This window comes from Aedes albopictus, chromosome 3 (genome assembly GCF_035046485.1).
Source record: "Aedes albopictus strain Foshan chromosome 3, AalbF5, whole genome shotgun sequence".
In the NCBI taxonomy this organism is placed as follows: Eukaryota; Metazoa; Arthropoda; class Insecta; order Diptera; family Culicidae; genus Aedes; species Aedes albopictus.
Window position 1 is genome coordinate 317,300,304 of NC_085138.1, and position 26,582 is coordinate 317,326,885.

The 26,582-nt window shown below is 39.3% G+C and overlaps 2 protein-coding genes across 2 annotated transcripts in view; one reads left to right on the forward strand and one right to left on the reverse strand.

The window, feature by feature from the left end:
• LOC109413566 (insulin-degrading enzyme) overlaps positions 1–2,438 on the forward strand; it is a 30,742-nt gene extending 28,304 nt beyond the window's left edge. The window contains exon 8 of the mRNA XM_019687252.3: positions 1,663–2,438. Within this exon, the coding sequence (XP_019542797.3) occupies positions 1,663–1,911 (249 nt within the window). The 3' untranslated portion in view covers positions 1,912–2,438. The remainder of the gene's footprint in view (positions 1–1,662) is intronic.
• On the reverse strand, positions 2,164–23,338 carry LOC109401282 (uncharacterized). The gene is made up of 4 exons (XM_019673772.3): positions 23,006–23,338; positions 14,945–15,554; positions 2,736–3,084; positions 2,164–2,645 (listed from the first exon to the last, which is right to left on the reverse strand). Exons 1-4 carry the CDS (start codon positions 23,148–23,150, stop codon positions 2,508–2,510), a joined length of 1,242 nt encoding a protein of 413 aa, XP_019529317.3. The 5' UTR covers positions 23,151–23,338; the 3' UTR covers positions 2,164–2,507.
• Positions 23,339–26,582: the final 3,244 nt, after the last annotated feature.

Below are 26,582 nucleotides of genomic sequence, written 5' to 3' on the forward strand. Positions count from 1 at the left end.
GGGTCAATGGCCAAAGGTTCGGGGTCAACGAGCTTCAATCCAACTGATCATAAGCCTGGTGATCTTCAAAGCCAACAGTCGAAGTTTTGAAAAGTTAGTAGAAGCAAAAGTTAGTTGGAGAATAGTATAGTTGGAGAAGTGAAAATAAGTTTTGGAAAGCACGGAAAAGTGGAAAGAAGGAGAAAAGGAAAGCGGAGAAATAGGAGTAAACTGGACATCCAGGACCTCGCGGTTTTTATTTTAAAACCGAACTTTGCGGTATCTTTTGGAGCCACACCGCAGCGTAGACCCTTTTTGTAGTGCGTCCGCGTCACCCCTGTACCCGATACAACCATCAAGCGCGCCGACGAACCCAGGCTTTTTCCAGTGACTCTACGGATCACTAAAGCCTCGAGTCCGTCAACACACTCGAGGGGCGCACGGGACAGGAGGAAGGTCCGCGAAAGGCTGCAGCCAACGAAAGAGAGAGGAAAGGAGAAGAATTGCCCGCCCCCTGGCCCAGGAAGGAGAGAAGGAGCCAGTGGACAGGCGAAAGGAGCGGAGCGAAGGCGTTGCAGTGCGCGGGGCCCCAAAGAAGTGAGAACGAAGTGCGAATAAGGTAGGAGTAGAGAAGTAAGAAAGTGGGAGGCGTCGTCCGGTGTTAAGGGCGGACGCCAGAAAGCTAGGAGGGAGATAGCTAGAGGAAAGTGGTAGGAGAGTAGGACGTCAAGAAGGAAGTGAAATAAAAGTGTACACGAGACCAAGAATATAGAGGGAGTTTCTTTAGCCGATCTATAAGTGTTTTCTTTCGCGGAGTGTCACGAGCGTCTTGCCGACCCTGAGGCTTGAAGACGGGGGTTTCATCCTTGCTGGGAGTAACACGGCCCTTGCTAAGTTACAAATGTTATCTACGACGAGGTGTAGAGGTCAAAGCTCACAGTGGGCGTGGCCTTTGCCGGCTTTGCTAACGATATTATGCTGGACGCTGGAGGTCTACGATGAATCGATCGAAGAAATGGACTTTACTGCAACCCGCTCGATCGCAGTTCTGTAAGAATGGATTAGCTCCAGGAAACTGGAATTGGCTCACCACGAAACTGAATTGGTGGTTGTTAACATTCGAAAGTCGGAACAGCAAGCGGTGATTTGTATAAGCGATTGCTGTATAGGGCACTGCATGATATTCTCTCCTTCTCTTTCACTCTTACAGAAATTTTGTAAACAACAAGACCAAGAAACGTCAAAATCCCATACAAAATCAAAACAATGCAGTGCCCTATAACTTCGGAGTACTCCGTCAAACACTTGGGTGGTCTACGACACAGTACTTAGACTTACGCCACGACAGAAACTCTACCAGGATGTCCTTTTCGTGGCCACTTATACGCTATAAGGCCCTTATAGCGTACAAGTGGTCACGAAGAGAACATCCTGGTAGATTTGCTGTCGTGATGTCAGTCTACTGGGTTGGATTCCAGTCCTTTCGGTTATTCTTCTGGTTATTGGTCAACACTATCGACGTGTATTTTCGAATAGGTATATAGGAGTTATGTGACGAGTGAAATTTGTTAAGTTTAAGGGTGGACTGTACAGGGCAGGGTGTTGCAATACTAGTTTTCAGCAATATTACCTACTCCTTGCACTTACACATTCTCGGTTTTCTTTCCTGTCTACTTTCAACAGGAGTACATCGTAAAAGACGCCTCCCTGCGGCGATCTCTCTCGATCCATGTGGTGTCCACAGCCGAGGGTGGCGCCGGTCACAAAGACGCCTCCGCCGACGTGGCCAAACAATCAACGGGCGATGCCAGCACGCAGAAAGACTTTGTCAAGGTTTCCGACCTGGCCGGGTTCAAATCCACCCGGGCACTGTATCCCATGGTGCAGCCATACATCGACATCAAACCAAAGGGTAGCAAGTGTAAGCTTTAAACGACTATTGTTCATCGGTTTGTAAGTACTTTTCCACAGTCTCTAATGCTATTCTATATTGTATATCTCATTGAGTATAACGTGCGGTGCTGATATAGTGTCATCCAGTTTTTGTCCAATGAGACCGATCTTGTAACGAGACGTTATTGCGTGTTGTTTTGTAGATAGTTTTTGTTTTTCGGTTGTACATTTTCGTGACAATTATGTTTAACTTGGGATTCTTAGCAGAAAAGAAGAATGTCTGACATTCGATATTGATTGAAAGATTAGTTTTATTCAGTAGATACATAACACATGTTTGCATACAGTTTTATTAACAATCCACAACTGAGGGCTATCTTAAATGGCATATTGTCGTTTGACATAACAATCATTTGACATGCATAATATAAAACAACCCATTAAAAAAAAGGAACATAAGTATGATTGGACCAAATGGCTCTACCAAGGGGGATTAACTTATGATCATTAAGCATTTATGCCAAACGACCTAATGCCATACGGACGCTCTGTAATCTTCGCTAACCGTTATATATCAAAATCACACTTGCAAAACTCGTACCCTAAAACTAAATAGCAATCCGAGGTACGAGCCCTCATAGGTAAATCACCACTTCAACGAGTATTTTATCCTGCTTCAGGTAGGAATTCGTGAGCAATGCCCTGTAGGGAATGGTGAATCCGGTGTTGGTGTTCCACAGCTCCTGAGAATTAAGATCACTAAACGGCACACCCTGTAACGAACCAATAATGAATATACCAAAAGTCAATCCCCAAAGTTCGCGCAAGTCATTGATCCGAACAAAAGCCCGCACCATTCATACCTGATTCAGAAGGACGATCTTATGCCGCAAGAACTTTTTCGTTTCCACCGAGTCGTACAGGGATCCCTCCTGGAGGATAACGTTCGGTCTCTTTCTCAGCTCGTCGTCCAACGGAGATAGTTGTTCCACCTGCAGGTACATGTTGTCCTTTTCACCGTGGTTTAGGGTTGCCTTTATGCGCAGATTCAGACCGGAAATCACGAATACTGGACTGCTTAGGACGCTCACATTGGACTGGAGACGTTCGGTGAAGCGTTCGATTTTCCAAAAGTATTTGAACACCTTGGTTTCTCCGCTGGAAATGACAGTGTTGTTGAATCGGTACACCTCGTAGTCTCGGAGTCCTCCTCTGAAAGAAAAAGTCGTTTGTAGAATGATTTTTATTATGTTGAAAACCCAGGATGATTAACATATGTTTTATTATTATTGGAATTTAATTGATTGAAATAACAATATTTCAGAAGGGTGCTTGGTAGTCTCATTCCATTTCTTTTTGAGCAGGAGATATATATTGGATTATAAACCTCTCTTTCAGTGTCACATTAGATATAGGATACGTGCATTTGTTTTGACTAGTCTAAGGGATATTTTTTTTTATAAAAATAACCAATAATCATTTGAAAACTATCAATGTGTCAAATGAAAGGTTACAATCTATATTTTGTAGAAAAAATGCAGAAATCAAGTTAATACTTGATTTTTGTATAAAAGTGACACTGGCCAAAATAGAAATACTGCTTCATTTTTGGCCACACTCTCAAATTAAAAGAAGCTTGGCCAAAATAGACAGAGCTGATTTATTAAGATTTTTTGTCTTGCATATTTTATTCAAATTCTATGGTTTTCACAGCTTTAATCATCATATTTCTAAGGTCAAGGAAAGTCAATGGTCTTGGAGAAGTTCTTGAAAGAATTCTTCGAGGAATTCTTGGAGTGATTCTTGGTGGAATTAATGAATGAAGCCCGGGCAGAGTTCAAGTACTGACGATCAAAATGTGATATTGGTTTGTTTGAGATAAGAGGTAAAAGTACTGAAAATAATAGCAAAAATTTGTTCTTCAACCATCTAACCAATAGCAAAATATGATATTTGAAGATCAATCAAATAGCTCACTGCTATTGGTTAGATCTTACCAAGAGCTAAATGTGCTATGATGATGATGTTCCAGGAGTAAGGTTGAGATATTATTTTTAGTACTTTTACCTCTTATCTCAAACAAACAAATATCACTTTTTATTCTCCATATCAGCATATGCTATTATTGAGCTTTTTTCCTCTGCTCGGGAGTCTTACCAGGAATACCTATTCCTGAAGAAATTCTTGGGAGGGAGTTCTGGAAGGGATTGTTGCAGGAATTCTTGGCGGATGTTATTCCTAGAAGAATTTATAAAGGAATCCCTGGCCAAATTCCTGGAGGGATTCTTAGAGGAATTTTTGACAAAAGTATTGGAGCAGGTTTTGGAGAAATTAGAATTCCTGTAGAAATTCTTGAAAGAATTTTTGGAGAAATTCCTGGACGGATTCTTGGAAGGATTCTTAACAGAAGTCTTGGAGTAATATCTGGAGAAATTTTTGGAGGAATTTTGGCAGATGGCACACGGTGTGTTGAAACAGGATTATTATCGCACTTTCATGAACCTAAAATATTTTTTCGTTATAAGTTAGCCTTAGCTGTATATATTAAGATTCTGGAGGTTAAAAAATCTTTCATCGGGGAAAATTAAAATAAGTTCGATTTTAGTAGTTTACCACTTTTCTCATATAATATGGTATTACGCAAATCTGATGAACCTAAACTCCGCTACACTGAAATAAATTTTGTTGTGGAAACTACCGATTCCATAGTAAAATTACTAACCGTCCCTATGATTCTCAACCGACAACAAAATCTGTTAAGGTAACTGAAATATGCTTGAAATCACAATGCATTGTAGTAAATTCAACTGAAAGCGTAGTTGTCTCAAAAACAAAACATTGTTAATATTTCCTGGACACGCATTTTACAACACAGTATGATTAAAAATACAATGCTCATTTGTTAAATTAAGATTATTTTTGGTAATGTTAACTGCCCTGCTAGTTAAGTTGACAGTGTTTTAGTGGAATTAATTGGAAATTGTTGTCGGTTGAGAATCATAGGTGCGGTTAGTAATTTTACTATGGAATCGGTAGTTTTCACAACAAAATTTATTTCAGTGTAGTAAAAGTCCCCTTTCTAATAGTAAATTTGAATCCATTAAGACAGAAATGAATGCAAAAATCTTTACAACGAGTTTGAATTTGTTTGGCGTTCGTTTAATATGTCCAGCCCAATACAGTCTGCCGAAAGTCATAAATCGTTAAAGTCTACATTCCTTCCATTTGTCTGGCACATAGATATTTGTAATGGAGGTAAACAAATATTTCCCATTAGCGCGACTCGTACATTTGAGAAAGCACCATGTGACTCATATCATTTGCAGCACATACCCTTCATGTGCTAATTTGCCTGAAATGGCGGGTACATAATAGTTGCACATACTTTGCATGTCAAATCACATCCTCATGGATATTTAGCTATACTGAGTGTGCGTGACTTATTTGCAAAAGCTCTGTCTCTGATCTGTTGATGACTTTCGTCCATACAAAATCATAAAATTTTCGAAGACTTATCTCCTTGTTACTTATAAAATGGTACCTTTAGGGATAAGTGGGCTGTTGACTCTCAAATAACAAAAAGTTGACACAAAATACATAAGATTGGCGTTGTCATATTATGTTAATGCATTCAAAAATGATTATTCAACATTTGGTTTAAAATAAAATACACCCGGGCAAGTTGAAACGGGTGGAATAAGATGAAACAGCGGGTTAACGTGATATTATCTAGTCATGATAAACAATTTAAATGTCATAGCATTTTTTTTAATCAAACAATCATTTGGTCAAGGATAATTATACAAGTGGTATTGAAATCTTTTTCAAAACATCACATGTTTTTATTTAGAATTTGCCTTACCGAATGAAACGCATGCCTAATATATGTCAATGTGAATGACATCTTATAGTATAAGCCTAAAATATATTGGAAACATATCAATTTGCAAGTAATATGATAAATTTCAATAATAGTAGTCTCGTGCTGTGATTTTTTTCTATTTTCGTCTGGGTTATCTGTAGTTTCATTTTATAAGACACTCTGGTCTTGATAAAAACTTCATGGATTTTAATGGTTTCAATATTATGACTGCAAAAAATAAAGCTTCTTTTTCCCAAGTAAAGGTCTTTCTTTTTTGCCAAGTGAGTTTGACAACAGATTTAGTATGGGGAGAAATGTCACTTGTCCTTGCAGAGCGTGATAAAAACGAAATAAAAAGGAATAGTGATTAAAACGACTAGTCATAAAAAAACACTGCACTGTACTTACAAAGTGGAAACTATCCATTAGAATTGAATTAAAAAATCACCCGTACACTCGATGTTTTCGAAATGAAGAATAAAATAACTAATAAAAGCTCTTAAAAAGTTGTATTGAAACCTCAGATTGCGTCAATCTTGCCTCACTTTGCACATTACTGTTTGTTGTTTTTTTTATCATGGTATTTCCAGAACATTGATGTCTTCTTAATCTTGTTCTACAGTTTCAATTTTTATTTTATCTGTAATTTTAGTTAAATTTGTTCTCATCATAAACAACAATGAACATATTCAACATAAACATATCTAAACCTAAGTAAAAAGAAAATAGAGTTTAGAACTTTTCCTTTTAATTGCACTATGATTTTGTATTCTTTGACATATTCTTAACCAACATGCGAACAAAAGTAGCATGCAAATTTTCACTTGTTAGTAAAACATCGAGCCTTGCAAAATCAAAGCACAATATACACGAAAGTTCTTATTATATTCAAAGAGCTATCAGTATTCTACATTGCTAAACTAGCTCAAAACAGCTTAATTTACAGTTAACATGAATGTTAAAACATACGCGTGATTAAGTCACTATATTTGTTGAATGATTTCGCAATTGAAGCATCTTTCGTGGCCGTGTGATCGTCGTTTAGGTGTATCGTTACATGGTTTGGCATGCAAAGTATGTGCAACTAATACCAACCTTTTCAGGCAAATTAGCACATGAAGAGTATGTGCTGCAAATGGTACGAATCCAATGTATGAGTCGCACTAATGGGAAGTTTTTGTTATCCTCTAGTACAAATATCTATGTATCAGACATATGGAAGGAATGTAGACTTTTATGATTTATGACTTTCGGCAGACTGTAGTGGGCTGGACACATGAAACGAACGCCAAACAAATTTAAACTCGTTGTAAAGACTTTTGCATTCGTTTCTGTCTAAATGGATTCAAATTTACTATTAGAAAGGCGACAATTTCTAGCGGAGTTTAGGTTCGTCAGATTTGCGTAATACCATATTATATGAGAAAAGTGGTAAAATACTAAAATCAAATTTATTTTTATTTTCCCCGATGAAAGATTTTTTAACCTCCAGAATCTTAATATATACAGCTAAGGCTAACTTATAACGAAAAAATATTTTAGGTTCATGAAAGTGCGATAATAATCCTGTTTCAACACACCGTGTGGCATTCATGGAGGAATTATTAACAGAATTCATCGAGTAACTCGTGGAGAAATTCTTGGAAGAAGTCTCTCGGAGCAGATTCTGAAGAAATCCCTGGAGTTGTCCCAGAAATATTTTCTTGAGGAATTTCTGAAAGTTTCCTGCAGAACCTTCGAGGTATTCTAGAAAGAATTTCTTGAAAAAAATCCTGGAGGTATTTCTGGCGAAATTTCTTAAGGGATTCTTGGAGGAATTCTTGGCAGAAGACTTAGAAGAACCCTTGCTGACATTCTTGGGGATATTTCTGTAGGTTTTTTTTTTAATTTCTGGAGGGATTCTTTAAGGATTTGTATGGAGATATCTTGGAGGAGTTCCTGGATGAATTCTTGCAGATATTCCTTGAAACAATCTAAGTGGAATTTCTGGAAGAATTCTTGAAGAAATTCTGAAGATATTATAAGAGGAACTCCTGTAAGACTCCCAAAAGAAATTTTCGGAATAAATTTCAGGGGAAATTTCTGGAGGATTTTCTGGTGGAATTCCAAGAATAATTTATTAAGGAATTTCTGGAGTAATTTCAGGAGGATTTTCTGGCGTGAATATTTTTTTGGAGGAATTTCTGAGGAAATCCCTGAAGGAATTCTTGAATGATTTCTTAGAGTAATCCCAGGAGTATTTTCTGAAGGAATTTTTAAAGGTTTCCTCTGAAGGATCCTGGAGGTTTTCATGGAATAATTTCTGGAGAAATTCTTGAAAAAAAAATCTTCGAAAATCTCGGATGGAATTCCTGAAGAAGCTCCTGGAGGAATTCCTGTAATTTCTGTAGGAATTCCTTGAAAAATTCTTGGAGAAATACCTGGAGCGATTCTTTGACGAATTTTTGACCTGGGAGGAATTTCTGAAGGATTTTTGGAGGAACTTTTGGAGGAATTGTAGGAGTAACTCCTGGAGGAATTATTTGAAGAATTTCTAGCGGAATGCTTGGAGTAATTCCTGAAGGAATTCTTGGAGGAATTCCAGAAGGGATTCCTGTAGGCATTTCTGGATTTCCTGGAGAATTTTCTTGTAAATAATCCGAAAAAATCCCTGGATCAATTTTCGGAGCAATCCCGAGATAAATTCTTGAAGTAATTCCTGAAGTAATTCCTGAAGAATATTTTGAGGATTTCCTAAATAATGACACATATTGCCCATTTTACTGGCATTTTACCAGATATGCTGGTATGTCTGAAACATGCTGGAAAAACTTATAATTAGAAGGCACGAAATGTTGCTAATTGACAAATTGAGAGACGAAATTTGTGAAAAAATCGCGTTCTGGTGTGATTTGAACCTAATTACAAGTTTTCCAGTATGTTTCCTAAATAAATGTGTAAAGGAATTCCTGGATTAAGTTTTAAGAATACCGGAAGAATTTTTGGAGTAATGCCAGGAATAATTTCGGAAGGAATTTCTGGAGTATGTCCCGGTGGATCCTGGAGGAATTTTCGGAGGAGTTCCTGGAGAAATTCCTCGAGGGGATCGTGGAGAAAATTCCTGACAGAAGTCTTGCAGGAATTTCTGGAAATTCTTGTAGGCATTCTTGGAGGTGTTCTTGGAAGATTTTTCGGTAGAAGTCTCCGATAAATTTCCGGTGAATTTTTATAGGAATATCTGGAGGAATGCTTGAAGGAATTTCTGAAGAAATTCCAATAATAATTTTTGGAGGATCTGCTTGATAAACTTTAGGAGTAATTTCTGGAGGGTTTTGTGGAGAAATTTCCTGAGAATATTCGGTAGAAATTTCTGGAGATATTCTCGGAGAAATTCCAATAGCAGTACCTGCAGGAATCCTTGAAGCAATTTTAAAAGGAATTTGTGGAAAAATTTCTGTAGAAATTCCTTGAGGACTCAATGGAGTAATATTTGAAGTAATTCCAGAAGTATCCTTTAAGGAATTTTCAGAGGATTATTATTATTATTATTATTAGCTTTATTAAGGAGATTTTCAGCCCGCGAACTTTCAGAGGAATTCCTGGAGTAGCCTAGAGCAATTTCTGGAGGAATCCTTGAGAAATTGCTGGAGAACTTTCTGGAGGAATTTCTTGGAGAATTCCTAGAGGTATTTGTGGAGTAATTTCTGAAGTATTTCTCCGAGGAAAATTTTCTGGGGTATTCTCAAAGAAATTCTTGAAAGCATTATTGAAGGGAAATCTTAAGGACTTTATGGAAAACTTTGTGGATGCTCTATAATGTGTTCACCGTTACGAATGTAACGTTGCTTTCTCTTTACTCCATTCATGTTTTTTTTTCACGAATGTGTCTTTTGTAGCTCATAATATAACGAATACCTCTTTGTGGTCTTCAATATATCTGTGGTCAAATGGTCTTCAATATATTTCGGTGCATATGATGCAAGGCTTTGATGCTTTTTTCCACTGAAACAAAAACTAAGGAATTGTGATCCCCCGTTATACCGGGGATAAAAACGGGAATCAGCGTGAAATAAATTCACATGATAGCCTAGCATATCCTATGAATACACAAAAATACATAATGGGTTTACCAGTAGCAAGGATTACATTCCTCGAACAATCATTACGATGCAAATATTATAGATTATACTAATATTGCAAGCTATTCTTCGTGGAATTTTCAACTAGCGTTCCAGAATATTTTGGATGACCTGGATCACCCAGTGAATGTTCCAAAGTTATTATAATTGTACTCTGCGAGTATCGTAGATAATATCCCGCGAGCATTCGCATCAAAATATAGTGAACAATACTTCAAAATACTTTGGAGACCATTTGTATGCCAGAAGACTTCCAAAAATCAACACAAAGAGATACTTGTAATGTTATGAGGTCAGGTTTCAGTAGGTCGGCTCTAGAGGCACGTTCTCCTCCATTTATGCAAGTTATGAGGTACAACAGATACAATCGTGAACGAATTTTACTGATAGACTAAAGAGAAATAAGAGTAGAGCCTGCGGACCTTGAAAGTCTTAATTCCAGAATAGTTTGGATGACCTACATCACCAAGTGAGTATAGCAAAGTAATTATAATTGCGATGGTAGGCTCTTGTTACTATAATTACTTAGATTATATTCGGCGAGTATTCGCTACAATGAAAATGGACTAAAATATTAACGCGCACTGAAACGGCAAAAACTAGCAATAGCCAAATCTAACAAAAATATTGATAAAAACTATCTAAGTCTTTCATAATAGAGAGATGTTCCTTCTTTTCATCATCTGCACGAAAAACTTTTGAAAAATCTCCATAGAATTTCAAAATTCAATAAAAATCAGAATTTTTATTGCTTCGCCCATACAAAGTGTTGAGCGAATTTGATTAAGTTTATTGCTAAATTTAATTTTTAATTGTGCGATAATATGGCTGCCAATGAAAATATGCTGAAATATACAGATTTTTTCTATTTATATTTCAAAATATGTACTAAGTTCATTTGTATGCCAGTGGACGCATAAATAACAACACAAAGAGATTCTCGTAATATTATGAGATACACCAAAAATAATCGTGATAAAACTACATCGATAAAGTAAAGAGATACAATAGTAGAACTTGAAGGTTTCAATTCAAGAATAGTTTGGATGACCTAGATGCTCAATTGAATGTATCTAAGTTTTCAGAATTGCACTCTGAGGCTCTAAGAGTAGCGTATATTATATTTCGCGATCATTTACTACAATAAAAATATCCAAAGATTTACAGATATTGCCACCCATACTACAAAATACATTGGGGTTCATTTATATGCCAGTGGACACCCAACTAACAACACATAGAGATACTCGTAATATTATGAGATGTAACAGACACAATCATGAAAGAATTATATCGATAGAGTGAAGAGAAACAAGAGTAGAGTCTGTAGAACTTGAAGGTCCTAATTCCAGAATAGTTTGGAAAGACTGGAATATCTCATGAATGCATCAAAAGTATTATAGTTGTGCACTGGAGCTCCATCAGCAGTATAGACTACTTTTCACGAATATGTTTTTACAATTATAGCAAGATACAGTATGTAGATATTGTAACCCAAACTTCAAAGTGTATTGGAGACCATTTGTATTTCACTACCACAATATCGAGTTGCTCGTAGCATTGCGAGGTCTAATGAACATCAACGTAACTAAATTTATTGAACAGAGTGAACAAAAATGATGGTAGATCCTGTGGATCTTAAGAAAATGAATTCCAGAGTAGTTTGGATGACCTAGATCACCCAGTTTATTTCATTTCATTTATTTAGTTCAACATCAAATTCATGATAACACTGAATCAACAATTTTTCGCCATAATACTCGATTTGCAGCTGCAGCTCTCCAACGTCGGTCACGCTCGCGCTCTACCTGGTCCGCGCACGCCGCCGAAGATCGTCCTTAGCACGTGAAAGCTCGAAACCTTCGAGTGCTTGCAGGTCCTCCTCGAGCATCGTCCATGTCTCGTGTCCGTAGAGAACCACCGGTCTTATTAGCGTCTTGTACATGGTACATTTGGTGCGGGGTGAATCTTTTTTGACCGCAGTTTCTTCTGGAGCTCGTAGTAGTCACGACTTCTACTGATGATGCGCCTTCGTATTTCACGGCTCACGTTATTGTTAGCCGTTAGCAAGGAACCGAGGTAGACGAATTCTTCTACCACCTCGAAAATATCCCCGTCGATCATAACATCCCTGCCAAGGAGTGTCCTGTCTCGCTCAGTCCCACCTACCAGAATGTACTTTGTCTTAACCGCAATCACCACCAGTCCGACCTTTGCTGCTTCACGTTTCAGCCGGGTGCACAGTTCTGCCACCGTTCCAAATGTTCTAGCAATAATATCCATGTCATCCGCAAAATAGACAAATTGGTCGGATTTCGAGAAGATCGTACCCCAGCTGTTAAGCCCGGCTCGTCGCAAAACACCTTCCAGGGCAGGAAAGTCCATCATTTTGTCATAGTCCCCATCGAGATTCGAAAGAATTGCATAGTTCACCCGTAATCCGTACGCTGTTCTGCACACCGTCCATCGTTGCTCTTATCAGTCTGGTAAGCTTCCTCGGGATAGCTGTTCTCGTCCATAGCTGTTCTCGTCCATAGCTCTGCGCGGTCGATACTGTCGTATACCGCTTTGAAGTCGATAAACAGGTGATGCGTTGGGACCTGGTATTCACGGCATTTCTGGAGGATTTGCCGTACGGTGAAGATCTGGTCCGTTGTCGACCGGCCGTCGATGAAACCGGCTTGGTAACTTCCCACGAACTCATTTACTTTAGGTGAAAGACGACGGAAGATGATCTGGGATAGCACTTTGTAGGCGGCATTTAAAACGGTGATCGCTCGAAAGTTCTCAAACATTAACTTGTCGCCTTTCTTGTGGATGGGACAGATTATCCCTTCCTGCCACTCCTCCGGTAGCTGTTCGGTTTCCCAGATCTTGACTACTAACTGGTGCATACAGGTGGCCAAGTTTTCCGGGCCCATCTTGATGAGTTCTGCTGCGATACCGTCCTTACCAGTCGCTTTGTTGTTTTTGAGCTGGTGGATGGCATCCTTAACTTCCCTCAGCGCGGGAGTTGGTTCGTTCCCGTCCTCTGCTGCGCCAACATAGTCATATCCTCCGCTGCCTTGATCACGTTTGTAGGCTCCCGTCCTTATCTCGGCAGACTTCAGCTTGTTCTCCAGCAGTCCTCTAGAGGGGCCACATCGAACACACCCTCGTCCGGCAACGCTGCCTCGAGATTCTGCGCGTATGCGGTGGCGACATCCGGTTGCTTCAGTCGCTCTAGATCGTATCAGGGCGGCCGTCGGTACTGTACATTGTTTATAACGGAGAGTTTTGGGCGCAGTTTAACCATCACCAGGTAGTGATCATAGTCGATATTAGCGCCACGATAGGTCCTGCCGTCGATAATGTTGGAGAAGTGCCGTCCATCAATCAGAACGTGGTCGATTTGCGATTCCGTTTGTTGTGGTAATCTCCAGGTATAACGATACGGGAGGCTGTGCTGGAAGAAGGTGCTATGAATGGCCATGTTCTTGGAGGCGGCGAAATCGATGAGGCATCCCGGTCAACCAGTGAGAGATTTTTTATGTCGATCGATATCGATTTGTTTTGAAAGATGGCGATCGCTATCGACAGATAAAGAACTATAAAGAAAATCAGAATCTGGTTGATAGGGGTACGGGTAGGCCATTTTCATTCGTCAGCTGGTGGGCGCTGAACTTTCCAATCGTTGTCGGTCTGAATTCCTCCTCCTGGCCTACCTGAGCGTTTGGGTCTCCTATGATGATCTTGACGTCGTAGTTTGGACAGCGGTCCTCAACCTGCACATTCTTTCGTCGATCGGCCACCTACCGATCACGCGCCTCTGCAGGTCTCCCATCACCATCACTAAAAGCTGTTCCCAGCTTACGTGTGTTGCCGCAACTCTGGTAGATGGTACGATTACCTGTATACGTTCGCACCATAGATCCTGTCCAATACAACTCCTGCAGCGCTACTATTCCGAACTCGCGGTCCTTCAGTACATCGGCGAGTAATGCGGGTGCTCCCGATGAAGTTGAGAGATCTGCAGTTCCACGTACCGAGCTTCCAATCGCAAGTCCCTTTTCGTCGCCATTGGTATCGGTTCGCATTCTTCTCTTGTTAATTTTTCGGGTTAGCCTTTTTTACGGCTGGCTCGCAGGGCCTGACACAACCCACTAACCAAGGATCTGGGCTTACCTTCCCGGAAGCTTCGGGTTCTGTTTTGGCATTTCCTCCAACTACAGTGCTAAATAGCTATGCTCAAGCGCAAGTCTACGCCCAGTTCATAAACCATGAATTGTCTAGTGCTTTAAGGCTTTTTGAGTACTGTAGACTGTGTTCTGTGATTATTCATCGTGTATTAAATTGGGTTTAGAATGTTGGATTTGTGACACAAACTTCGGAGTACTTGGGAGGACTTAGAATAGCTCTGGGATGAAAACTTCAACAGACTAGGATGGGTTTGAGGTAGTGATACATTGTATGTCAAGGGTCAGTAAAAACCATGTAGAAATTATGAAAAATACAAAAAGCCACGTATTTTCGGCTATGTACCACCAAAATGGGGAGTACTGAACTATGTATGCACAGAAAAACACATGAAAACAACAATTCCATTATGTACTAACTGTTCAATTGGTGAATTTTCCTACAGAATTTTAAACCAATCATTCCAGGATCTATCCGTTTGGCCTACGCACGTCGACTATCGTGGTCGCATCTTTGGTTTTTTCCGCATTCGTTCAAACTTCTTACCGAACCAAGTTCGAATGCAATGCACAGATTTTTATTCAATTGAATCAATTGAAACAAACTAAGTACAGTGACCCCACAATTTATGAATCGGCAAAAATGACCACAGTTTATGGATCACTCCATTTGATCAACATGGTGATTCATAAATAGTGTTCAAAATTTAAGGTGATTCATCGGTGTGGGGTCACTGTATCCGCATTCAATTGTGGTGGCTACGAAAGTACGCTAATGGGTGTCAAATGTTAACTAGTCGATAGGAAATGATTGCAAGCGGTGGCACTGGTATTTTTTGTGTTGAAATCAGTTTCACCGTCGCATGGGGGTAAGCCAGAACTCAAATTGAATTGAATCATTTGAATGCAATACTTACGTCAAAAACCTCGTCTGGACGGGTTTATCGATTGGTTTGAAGTTCAGCACAGGTGTGCTAGCCGTTGGCTTAGCTGAACCACCATCCGCATCAGTGCGGATCTGCACTAGTGGTGCCACCGGCTTCCGGTTTCCGTCCGGCAGCTCCTTCAACATATTATTGTTCGGTTTAACCGAGAAACGGTCATCTTCGTAATCGTCCTGCGGGAAGAACACGTCCGTAGCCGATCCTTCCGGTTTGCTGGTAGTGCTTGTAGACGGCACCGCTGCTGCTAAAGGTTCCGGAGCTGAAGGCAATCTTGTTCCGCTGTTGGTGTCCACCTGTGTGGTGACTCTTTTGATGGCCTTATACTCGGAAGGTCCCAGCGGTGGTGGGTTGTAATGGCGGTCCCGTATCATCTTACGGATGTTCATGAGTTCCAGCAGTAACTTTGCTTCAAGTGTCCTAAACGCACTTAACATTTCGTCCGTACCGCAAACTCCTACAAGGGTTTTGCTGATGGTGGCTTGAGCGCTGGCTTCCACCTCGCCGGAAGTAATGGTACACTGAGCTGTCTGGGTTTCATAAGGTTCGCTCGGGGTTCCATCGTTGATATTGGTGGTGTTGGTAACTGCAAGATGGAATAAAAAATGCCTGTTTTGTAGTCAATGGTAGAGGTAGAGTTTATGTCACTGCATCAAAAGTTTGAAGCTAGGTTTGAAGTAACCTAAATAATTTTTTTAGTCCATCTTGTTTTTCTTGGCGTAACGTCCCCACTGGGACAACGCCTGCTTCTCAGCTCGTGTGACAGGCACGAAGATACTATTTGTCCAAGGAAGTCAATAAAATTTACATTACGAAAAGTTCTTCGACCGACCGGGATTTGAACCCGTTATCCTCTGCTGGTAATGCTGAATACCACTAATTCAAACAATGGTTTTGCTGCACACCGATTATTCAATTCATATCAATTTTCTATGCCTTTTCCAAAATTTGAGCTCATTTGGTTGAAAATTAAAACTGCACAAGCGGTTCAAAGTTTGTATAGGAATTACTATAGGAAAACAGTGTTTTTCATTCAATCGACTATAACATTTTCCCAACCATAATTGATTATCTAAGTGGTCAATTACGCCTTGGAGCAGCTTATTTTGGTTTCCTGAGAAAAGTCTTGGTAGAAACCATATGAGAAATTCAAAGTGGATTTCCAGGAGCAATTTCTCGAGAAATATCTGGAGTAATCACTGCAGAAATGGTTTGAACATTTTCAATCATCAAAATAATCCTTAGTTCACAGAATCCCTGAAAGTTAAATTGTTGACAGTATTTCTAACTTGGTGATCAAAAAAAGATAGGTTTTGTTCGAATGGCTGCCTTGATTTCAATCGGATGCGTCCAATATAATAAATACCCAAGTAACCAGAAAGCATTTAAAATAGCACTCCTTCAGCATTATAGTTGCCTTTACAACTATATACGTATATACGCCTATTAGCGTGGTTCAAAAAATCGTTTTTGCTCCACACCGCTTATTCGATTCGTAACCAGATTCTATGCCTTCTCCCAAAATTTGAGCTCAATTTGGTTGGAAATTGGGACTGCACAGGCCCTTCAAAATTTGTATGGGAATTACTATGGGAAAATGATGTTTTACATTCAATTGGCCGTAGCATTTCCCCAAGTGCTTTAGAGGATTGGTTGACCCTTGATACTCCTAGGCTACTCTATCAGCTACAACTTTGCCGAAGACCACATTCAAATCGGACGCCTCATTAATTAATTATCGATTTGTATCGAACTGGACAAATTTCAACAGTGATCCTTCAGTTTCCCAGCAGGCAACATTGCTGCATATGGCGCCAAACAGGGAGCGGACCTGGTGTGATGGTTAGAACACTTGACTATCACGCCGAGGACCTGGGATCGAATCCCACTCCCGACAAACTCGCAAAATGTGAGTTCTTCCTTCGGAGGGGAAGTAAAGCGTGGGTCCCGAGATGAACTAGCCTAGGGCTAACAATCTCGTTAATACAGATAAAAAAAAAAAAAAATATGGTGCCAAAGATAGCACACTGAAGTCATGGCTACTATGTTCCACTGCAAAATGCAGTGATGCCCACCGAATAGTTTAATAACAGTCTGTGGTTTAATCATCATGAGTAAAGATTTCGATTCTGGATAAAAATCTGTAGCTAATTTATGATACATGCGATTTGAATGCAGTCTTCGGCAAAGTTGTAGCTGATAGAGTAGCCTTGAAGTACCAAGGGTCAACTAACGCTCTACGGTACTTGGGGAAACACTACGGTCGATAGAATGAAAAACATCGTTTTCCCATAGGGCCATAGTAATTCCCATACAAACTTTGAAGGGCTTGTGCAGTTTCAATTTTCAACCAAATGAGCTCAATTTTGGGAGAAGGCATATAATCTGGTTACGAATCGAATAAGGGATTTTTTGAACCACGCTAACGCCTATAGTGCTACCTCACTGCAGGTTTTAGCAAAATAACGGGCTGTCTTAGTGCTACACCTTCAGGAACGTCGTGACAACATGTCAAAGAAGCGTATAACGCCTCATCGAGCAAAACAGCTCGTTTTCTCAGCTCGCTTTTCTGCTTCCTCGCCCTTCCACAACACTCCGACTCCAGCTGGTGCTACTAGCGAGTCACCATTTAGTGACTTGGTCACTATTTTCGGGTCAGTCACTAAAAAGTCACTATTTTCAAGATGTTTCAACTAAAGTCACTTTTTCTGTTGAAAAATTACTATTTTCAACTATTTTTAATGTTTTGTGGCAAATGTCATTCTACAGTAAAGTGATGAATGTTTTTGGACTATTGCCGAAACAAATATTGGTGAAATATCTGAATAAAATTGTAATGGCATCCTCGGAAATAACAAGTAGAGGGTTTTTATTAAGTAAAATAGGAATTTGAGGAAATATTTGCCAGAACTCTTCAGGAAATTAAAGGCGGAATTGACGTTACAATTGTCGATGCAGGCCTGTGTTCCTGTATAACCTCCATCACAATTTCTGCATGAATTCATGCAGGATTTTGGCGAATATTACTTGTGAAATTTTATCTTTAGCAATAGCTTTGTCTGAATTTCTGTAGGTATGATATTCTAGTTCAACGCCTGGAAAAAAATTCCTGATGAAATTCTTTGACGAATGTTTGGGAGAGAAATTTTCGAAATGATATCTTCCAGTTATTTTCAAAAATTGTGCACTATTTTTGACAAAAGTCCCGAAAAAATCGGGAACAATGCCAAATACGGTTTTGACTACCGTGAGGTTGCCATTCACCGCTCGTTTCATATGATTTATATTTAAATCATATGAAACGAGCGGTGAATGGCGACCCCACGGTATTTTGTATTCAACTTTTTTTGTTTTGGTTTCTGCTGACATTTATGAAGCTCATTGGAAACGATATCAACACTATTCCCTGTTGACTTTACCAAAACGTCTGATGAAGGAGAAAACATGTCTATTCTATCGCAAATTTCCCAACTCTTCAAATATAAGAGCTTTTGAAAAAGTTAGATTTTTTTAAATTTTAAATTAATTTTCGTCAATAGCGACGTTTGTAATCCCTCCGAAATGTTTGAAATGTATTTATACGTTAACAAATACTACAAAAATTCTATCACAATTGTCTTATGAATTTCTGTTCAATTTTTACCTTCTTATAGTTTTGAGGGGTTTCTCGCAAATAATTGCAAAGAAATGTGAGAAATTCTTACATAATTTTGCCCACACATTGTGTATGCATCCGTCTATCATGCTTTCTAGATATAGTGTGATCAAGTGTATTATCGGCAGCTTTGTTCTCTTCGTCATGTGGGGTTTTTGTGGGCCGAATTGCCTAAAATTTGGGCATATAACTCAGCTTTCTTAGGAAGGATTTGAGGCCAATTCTGAGTTCAGTACGTTTCAAAAAACCCCCCATGACGAAGAGCACATAACTGCCGAAAATACGTAAGTCCCCCTAGATGATTTTCATCAAATAAATTCTCCAAGGATTTTTTTTAATGAAATTTCATATCCAAAGCATCGTTATTCCTTACCAGGAAAATATAGAAAAAAATGTTTTTTTCATTTCGCAATGTTTTTTTTTCAATTTCGTACATAATTTTCTCCAAAAATTTTAGCAATCACTAGGGACAATGGAAATTCGCGGCAAAATTTCGCGAATTTCGCGGATTACTATTGTGAATTTCGCGGACGCATATTTTTGGCGGTTTTGTTGAGGAAAACTTCAATTTTGAAGAACAAATGAAGAATTTATTTGAATTTTGTGGAGCACAATCATAAATTCATCGAAAAAGTAACAAATTTGATGAAAATAAGATAAGAAAATCTTTTATCATGCAGATAAGGAATCGTAAATTACTCTACATTGTCAAAAGCTAATAGTCAAATTTCGCTTAAAAGTTTAAAATTATGTAAATTTGTAGGGTATTTTCTCAAATCTGCCAGATTTCGCAGCATTTCGAGGGATATTTCAAATTTCGCGGTCAAAGCCCAATTTCGCGGTCTCCGCGAAATCGTGAATTTTCATTGTCCCTAGCAATCACCATTCCATGATTTTTACCCGCAGCGAATCCACGAATTGGGCCGAATGCTCTTTCAAATAAGGGTCACGAATTTTTCCCTGATTTTTTCTATAAGATCCAAAGGAAATATCAACAATTCTTCCCAGCCTATTCCCACATCTTCTTATATCCTCTACCCCAACTATTTAATGTATCTGACACTTGTTGGGACTGGTAACGCCAGCGCCTGCCTGTGGCAGGGATAGGGTGCGACTCAAAACTCTGCGTGTCGCACACGCTGCTACGAGAGCGCACAACAAACTAGAAGGAGACGAGTACGCGCAATCGGTTGTGTGTTGCTCGCTTACTTTACCGCGCGCTGGAGCTCTCCTGTCTCTCACGCTCTATCGTATGCACTCTCTCGGTGCTTGTCTCCGTGCTTTGCACTTGGCTTGATACTACGCATGATTGGAAAAATTTCGAATCAAACGACCCATCACTTGTCAACCCTTGACAACCCGAAAACACAAACTCTTCAATTAATTTATTAAGTGATTTTTTTCGTTTTGAAGACAAGCACATTCCCAAGCACCGTGCATTACTCCCTGCGCCGTAGAGCTAGTGCTGCGATTGTCTCTCGCACAATTACGAAAACTCTCACTCATTACGTCTCTGTCTCTCGGCAAAACGGGAGACAAGCATTTGAGATTGTGTGAAGCACACGCATTTTTCGCACCGCACGGTGCATGCGGCCAATCCCTGGCCTGTGGAAGGTTCCGGTGTGCTAATTCGGTGTAGGACATGTTAACGGGGGAGGCTTAGTAGGTCCACATCTGCCTACAAGCCAGATGGGCTGACAGTTGTCGGCCTGGGTGTGGACTGAGCAATTAAAATTACAATTACAAGATCCAAAGGAAATATCAGCAATAATTTGCATATCAATCTATTAAGGAATTCGTTCTATAAACCTCTGAGTATTTCATCTCAAATTCTTCAGGATAATATCGATGCCCATAACTGCATATTTGTAACATTTGCAATTTTTGTCAATATTGAGTTAATACCGGGGATCATCTCTAAATCATTGCTATCATCCACCCAAATCAACTTTACAAGTTTGTTCTGCAAAATGTAAAAAACTACCAAGCCGTTTTGTCTCATTATCAAATATTCACGAATGTAATTGCATAACAATCACACTGGGAATAGACACTGGCCTTATAGCGTACCGCCAATCATATTTCGGTCTAATTATTATTTTTTAACTATTCGTACAGCATAGAAGAAGAGCTGCAGAAAATTTCATTGTAAAAAGATTAATTTAGGAAAAAAATTGAATTTTGGTCCTTTCCCATACACTCAGCGAAAAAAAAAAACTAGCGAAATTCATCGAAATACCTTTGACTTGCTATAACTAATTCTTATGGATGACGTAAGAATACCTTATGAAAATTGATCGTGCTTGCTATGACAAATTTCATAAGATAGAATTATGAAAAGAATAAAAAAATCTTAAAATGTTGCAGACTGGATTTGATCCATGAACGTCGGGATCACCGAGCACGTGTTTTATCCCCACGGCTACCGACGCTTGAGAATACCATGTTGCTAAACATGAATAAAGGCCAAGCTGTGAGACGATTTTTCGTCATAGAGTGACCTTATGAAATTCATCCGAATCATTATGAATTATTTAAAGTCCGTTTCATAAGTTGGGCCTTATGGAAATCTTAAGGTTATTTGGCTAAGTGTACTAACGCAATTGCAAATTTTGAGCTCCATTTTCTCCGATGCATACTTTTGTCGAATGTGACTGTTATGCAGTTATGGGCAGATCAGCTTTAACCAGAGGTTCCCAAACTTTTTGCCATCGCTGATTCCTCGAACAAAAACTGCCACACCACCAGCTGAGTTACGACGACAAGAGTAAATCGACACTGATTTTTTATTTGGGCCTGACTGACATTTTCGAGTTCTCTTCATCGATCCTCTCTTTGGGTTATCACAGAATGTGTTTTGAGTTTTCCAAAGATTTTTTGGTTGAAATGCGAAGAAGACGACTACATGTTGCTATAGAAACAAAAAGAATATTGATTTTGTTTGTTTTGATCAAGTTATTAGCAAAAGAGAGAGTCGACGAAGAGAAATCGATCAAGTCAGTTAGGCCCTTATGAAAAATCATTGTCGAAATGCTTTTGTATCCAGAACATCGATCGTTACTTCCAAATTATGTAGGAAAATACAGAATGCGTCCAACTTTTCGAAGTTTTTCATTCCTCGGATATTAATTTGGAGCATATTGAAACCATCGCATGAGGCTATTTGGACATAAGAATAATTCAAACGGAGATTTGTAGCACGATTGATTTGTTTCATTTCGCTAGTTTGTTCAATTTACGGCGAATAACAGGAAATATTACTTCCTGTACGATATGAGCTTATTCAAATCAGCTCGAGATTGCACTTTGATAAGCTTCGAGTTTTTAGATTGTTTGGCTAGTACCTATAATGCCGTTTCGTCCAGGCACAAGTTTTGAGGTGATTGGAAGAATAATCGGGAATCACGATCCAGTTATATTTCTCTGTGAAAATTGTCAGTGACAGAAAAATAAATGAATAAGTGGAAAAGTTTATTCACCAAAATGAATTTTATTTTGATCCCTCAGTTTAGAATTTTTAATTCACGTTGAATTTCACTCATTAAAAACGAAAATTTTAAAATCTGGTTGCAGTACGCTATGCGGGCCTCGAAGAAGAAATGAATAAAGACCTTAGCAACCCAAAACGTTCGGGGAAACTGAATGAACATCTCCAAGAACCGACACGATGCTGTTCTACTAAATGCTCGGCAGTGGATCGTTTTTGACACGTGAGAGCCTTTTCCAACTTATTTTACCGACCAGATTCAAGAATGTTACTACTGATGAAACAACTTCTTGTGACGAAAGTCTATGCTACTGATATTGTGAAGCACACAGTAACAAGAAATACATTTCCTGACGGAATTAGCACAGACTGTGGTCTGTAGTATTAGGCTAACACTATTAGCATAGCATTGACATGTTAATGCTCTTAATTCTCATTGCGCAATCAATTTTCCATGTTCGCCAATAAAGATTAAGTGCTGCATAAGTGGTGTCGCCGCATCATAAAACACTCAAAGCGTGCCGCGTAACACTTTCATTCTTTGAAATTTGTTTGATCTATAAATAAGACAGACACAGGTTTATAGATTTGAAATGTATCTGTTGGTACTTCTGCTGTTTCCAAACCTTCTACTTTTTCTATTTCAAGTATATTTTGTTAAGGTATGATATAGACATTAATCTTGTTTCAGCAATCAATTCTTTCCATTCATATTTGATAAATGGAAGGAATTGATGAATGGCAATTTGCGGCTTTTGTTGCGAAGTTCGCACACTTTTTTTTTATCATAATCCAACAATTAACGAAAAACCGGTTCCCGGTCGAAGTGGTTTGGGAATTCACACAATGGGTAATGGTCTTTCCCCGCCGTCCCATCCATGCTACGTAAAATCACCTTGAAGGTCTGCACCGGAAACGCAGGTGATGACTGCTAGCGACAACAGGAACAAACCGTAGACGATATGCACTGATTTCACTGCTCGACTGTTACTGCGATGACGACGACGACCACAAATACGGGGGCAATCGGTCATGGCCATGACCCTCCCTACCCAAAGCACTGAATTAGAATGAATTGCTAATCACGGAACTTCACAACAGAATAATAGGTAAAACAATTACTGTCCAACTTCCTAAGCTGAACTTTCGTTTTCGTATGGAACGGTTTGCGCGCGCGCGATTACAACGACGTCTTCACTAGACGACGTGCGACTTAGAACTGAAGGTGGGAAATTTGAAACTTCTTTCTCGGCCAGTCGTTTCTATATCTGTTTCTTTCCAACGATTATGGGGACTTACACAGCACCACTTTGTACCTCTGTGGTATCATTGATATCTAATTTACTGCTGCAAAATTCGATGATTAGATGATATGTACTTTCTTTTTGTTGACTGCTTGATAAATTGTTCGAATGGTTAAAGCTAAAGCATATAAACCATGACTTAGGATCAATTTGAAATTTGTCGCATTGGGACGCTCTTGAAAATGTTTTCGCAACTGGTACATTTCAATCGATACCGATTTGTTTTTATCGTAGTTTTTTTGCGCTATGATTGCAAAGAATCTTATTCTGCCTGGTTTGGGTAGTGATTGCGATTAGGATAACTCAGATCAATTTATAAAAGATAAAAAACATGAATCTTTGTAGATTTGTATAATTATATAGCCAAGTGGCTTTAGTCCAAGAACCTTACTCTCATAAAGGGGAATTAATTATAGGTAATTTTGTGAATTCGGTGTTACTTTCTGTTAATATTAAATGGTAAATATGCGTGTCATGCCTCGAGCATGTGTGCTTGTCAACAACGCAATCGTTGCCACACTCATCTCTAAACTGTTCATCAAAAGAGATGTATGTGCGTCTGATGGAAACCTCAACAGAAAGTATTGTTCGGTTTATTTACTGCATGGCGAACTACCCCCTACGGATGCCCTCAAACAAATAATCGGATATTGTTCTTCAAAAGGCCTTCCCCTATAGGGCAATACTACAGTCCCGACCCACTGAATCTTTTCCATTATCGCCAAGCCACGCCACGTTGACTCGCTCTTTTAGGAGGATTCCAAAGTGGTGCAGGCACATTGTCGGATTATCTGATGGCCTTACCACTCCCATAGTTCACGGAAGGCGGGGCTGGGTCGTCACCACAACGGCTTGTCATTGCACAGCAAGTATCATAACGACTGATACCGCGTGCACGGTAATTTGACCTCCTGTAGTTGAAGATCTATCAGCATAGCACATAAAGGGATATAGGGCCGCTACTTCCCTTTGGCTTGCCGGCGACCCTTTTCCATCCACGACCTGGACCTCCAATCGACCGGATCTAATCGATGCCATGACAGCGACGCCACAAAGATGCTTTCCTGCACTTATTCGATGATAGAAGAAGAGTCGCATGGCTCTGGTGTAACTCAAGGATGCTTTCCCTTTCCTGGCAATAATTTAATTCATTTGTTTATAATTCAGTCCAGCAACTTGTAACTACAATGTGATGTTTGGCAAACTTGAAGGGTAGTGTTTTTCCTACAATTAGGTTTCTGAATTTTGCAAAGTTTCAAGTCGAGTCGAGTACAAGATACTGAAGACGACCTTTCAGTTGAGGTCGAAATACGTATCTGCCAAAAAATGCAAATTCTTAGTGAAATTAAAAAGAACAGTACTCATCCCGTTTTTCTTTTTACTTAAAGCACAGACAAACAGCGTAACACTACGAACGTTTTTCGATTCAAATTATAGTCCCGGAAACCTGTTCGCCCAATACTAAAAGGACTGAGTTTGGCCGACCATCAACTAGGTGGCGGTAGTGGGCAAACGTCAAACTCGAACAAAAACGATGCGAGCGCCATGGGTGGGCAGTTGGCCAACTATCACATTTTTAAATAGACCGTTAAATCGATGTACGATGGGAAATGTGAGAGTGTTACGTCTGTTTGTCTGTGCTTAAAGTTTATTGTTTTTTTTTTCGATTCTATCCCGGGTCCTCGGCGTGATAGTCACGTGCTTTAAACATCACACCAGATCCGCTCCACACGTGGGAACGCTCTGTCCTCCGGATCACTTCTTCTGTCGCCAACCGTCCGTCCTAGTGCGACCACCGAGCTTCATCCGATTATCCAATTCTACAATACATCGAGCTCCTTCGGTGACTAGCCAGCAGTTATCCAGTTGACCCATATCTCCTTGCGTTCCCATAGATCCTGTCCTCCGTGATCCACCCGCCTATACGCTAATCCATCCACCTGAAGATCCCGTGCTGCGACTCCATGCCTTATTGCTCTCTCTCTTCATGTATATGGTCACAAGAGATGGATAAATTTGGGGTGCAAATTAAGGGAATTATGAAGCATGATCGAGGAGATTTGAATAACTTTATGACAACTAAAATACCGTGTCATTAATTGGCTCGGTAGCTTAGTTGGAAAAGCAATTGGGTTCTTTAGGGGTACCCGGATTATTTCATAATCGGATTCTCCGCCTCAAAATTAGTCTAAATCCAAAATTTCATAATTTTTGGAGTCCGGGAACTATTTTTAAAATGCATGTATGGGGATTTTTTTTGTTCGGGTCGAACTGTCATTTTATCGATTGAACTGTCATTCTATTCACGAAAATTAAAACTTTTTTGTTAATTTGACCATCAAAACAAAGGCATTGGGATCCAATAAATTCATGTAATACTCAGAAAAATGAGCTCTTTCGCTTGGGCTATAGAAAATAGCAATATTTTATTCATTAAACAACCCAATTGTCTAGCGAATAAGGGTCATGAGTTCGAATCTCACCTAAGCTGCGGAATTTCACTAATAATTTATCCATCTTTTCATATATATATATTAGTTCATTAAAACATCAATGATCTTGATTCTATTTGGTTTTATTTGTATTTATGATAGTTTTATCAAAGCATTACATATACTAGTTGATCTTATGGAAGTTTCACCTGAGCACAACTATTCTTCATCAATATGAGGTTTTAAAACACCTCCAAGAATATTTGGGATTCTATCCATAAACCAATAAACACAACAAGAACTGTTGTATTTATTGTCAGTTTTAAAAGGCTCTAATTAACCACCCAAGTAACCAATAAGCCGTATAACTGGTATTAAATTTTTCTCGGAACTTTTCTCCAATACGTCTGGCGTTCCCCAAGGAAGCAACTTAGGTCCATTGCTGTTTTCAATCTTTATCAACGAACTGTCAAAACTACTACCACCTGGTTATCGTTTATTCTATGCGGATGACGTGAAACTATTCATCGTAGTCAATAGCATAAAAGACTGCCTTCTTCTTCAAGAATGGTTGGACATATTCGTAGAATGGTGCTCCAAAAATAAGCTTACACTTAGTTTTGCAAAATGCAGCGTCATCACATTTCACCGAAAATTAAGGCCTATTGTTTATAACTACACCATCTCCAATCAGCAACTGGAGCGTGTTGATCATATTCGTGACTTAGGTGTCATT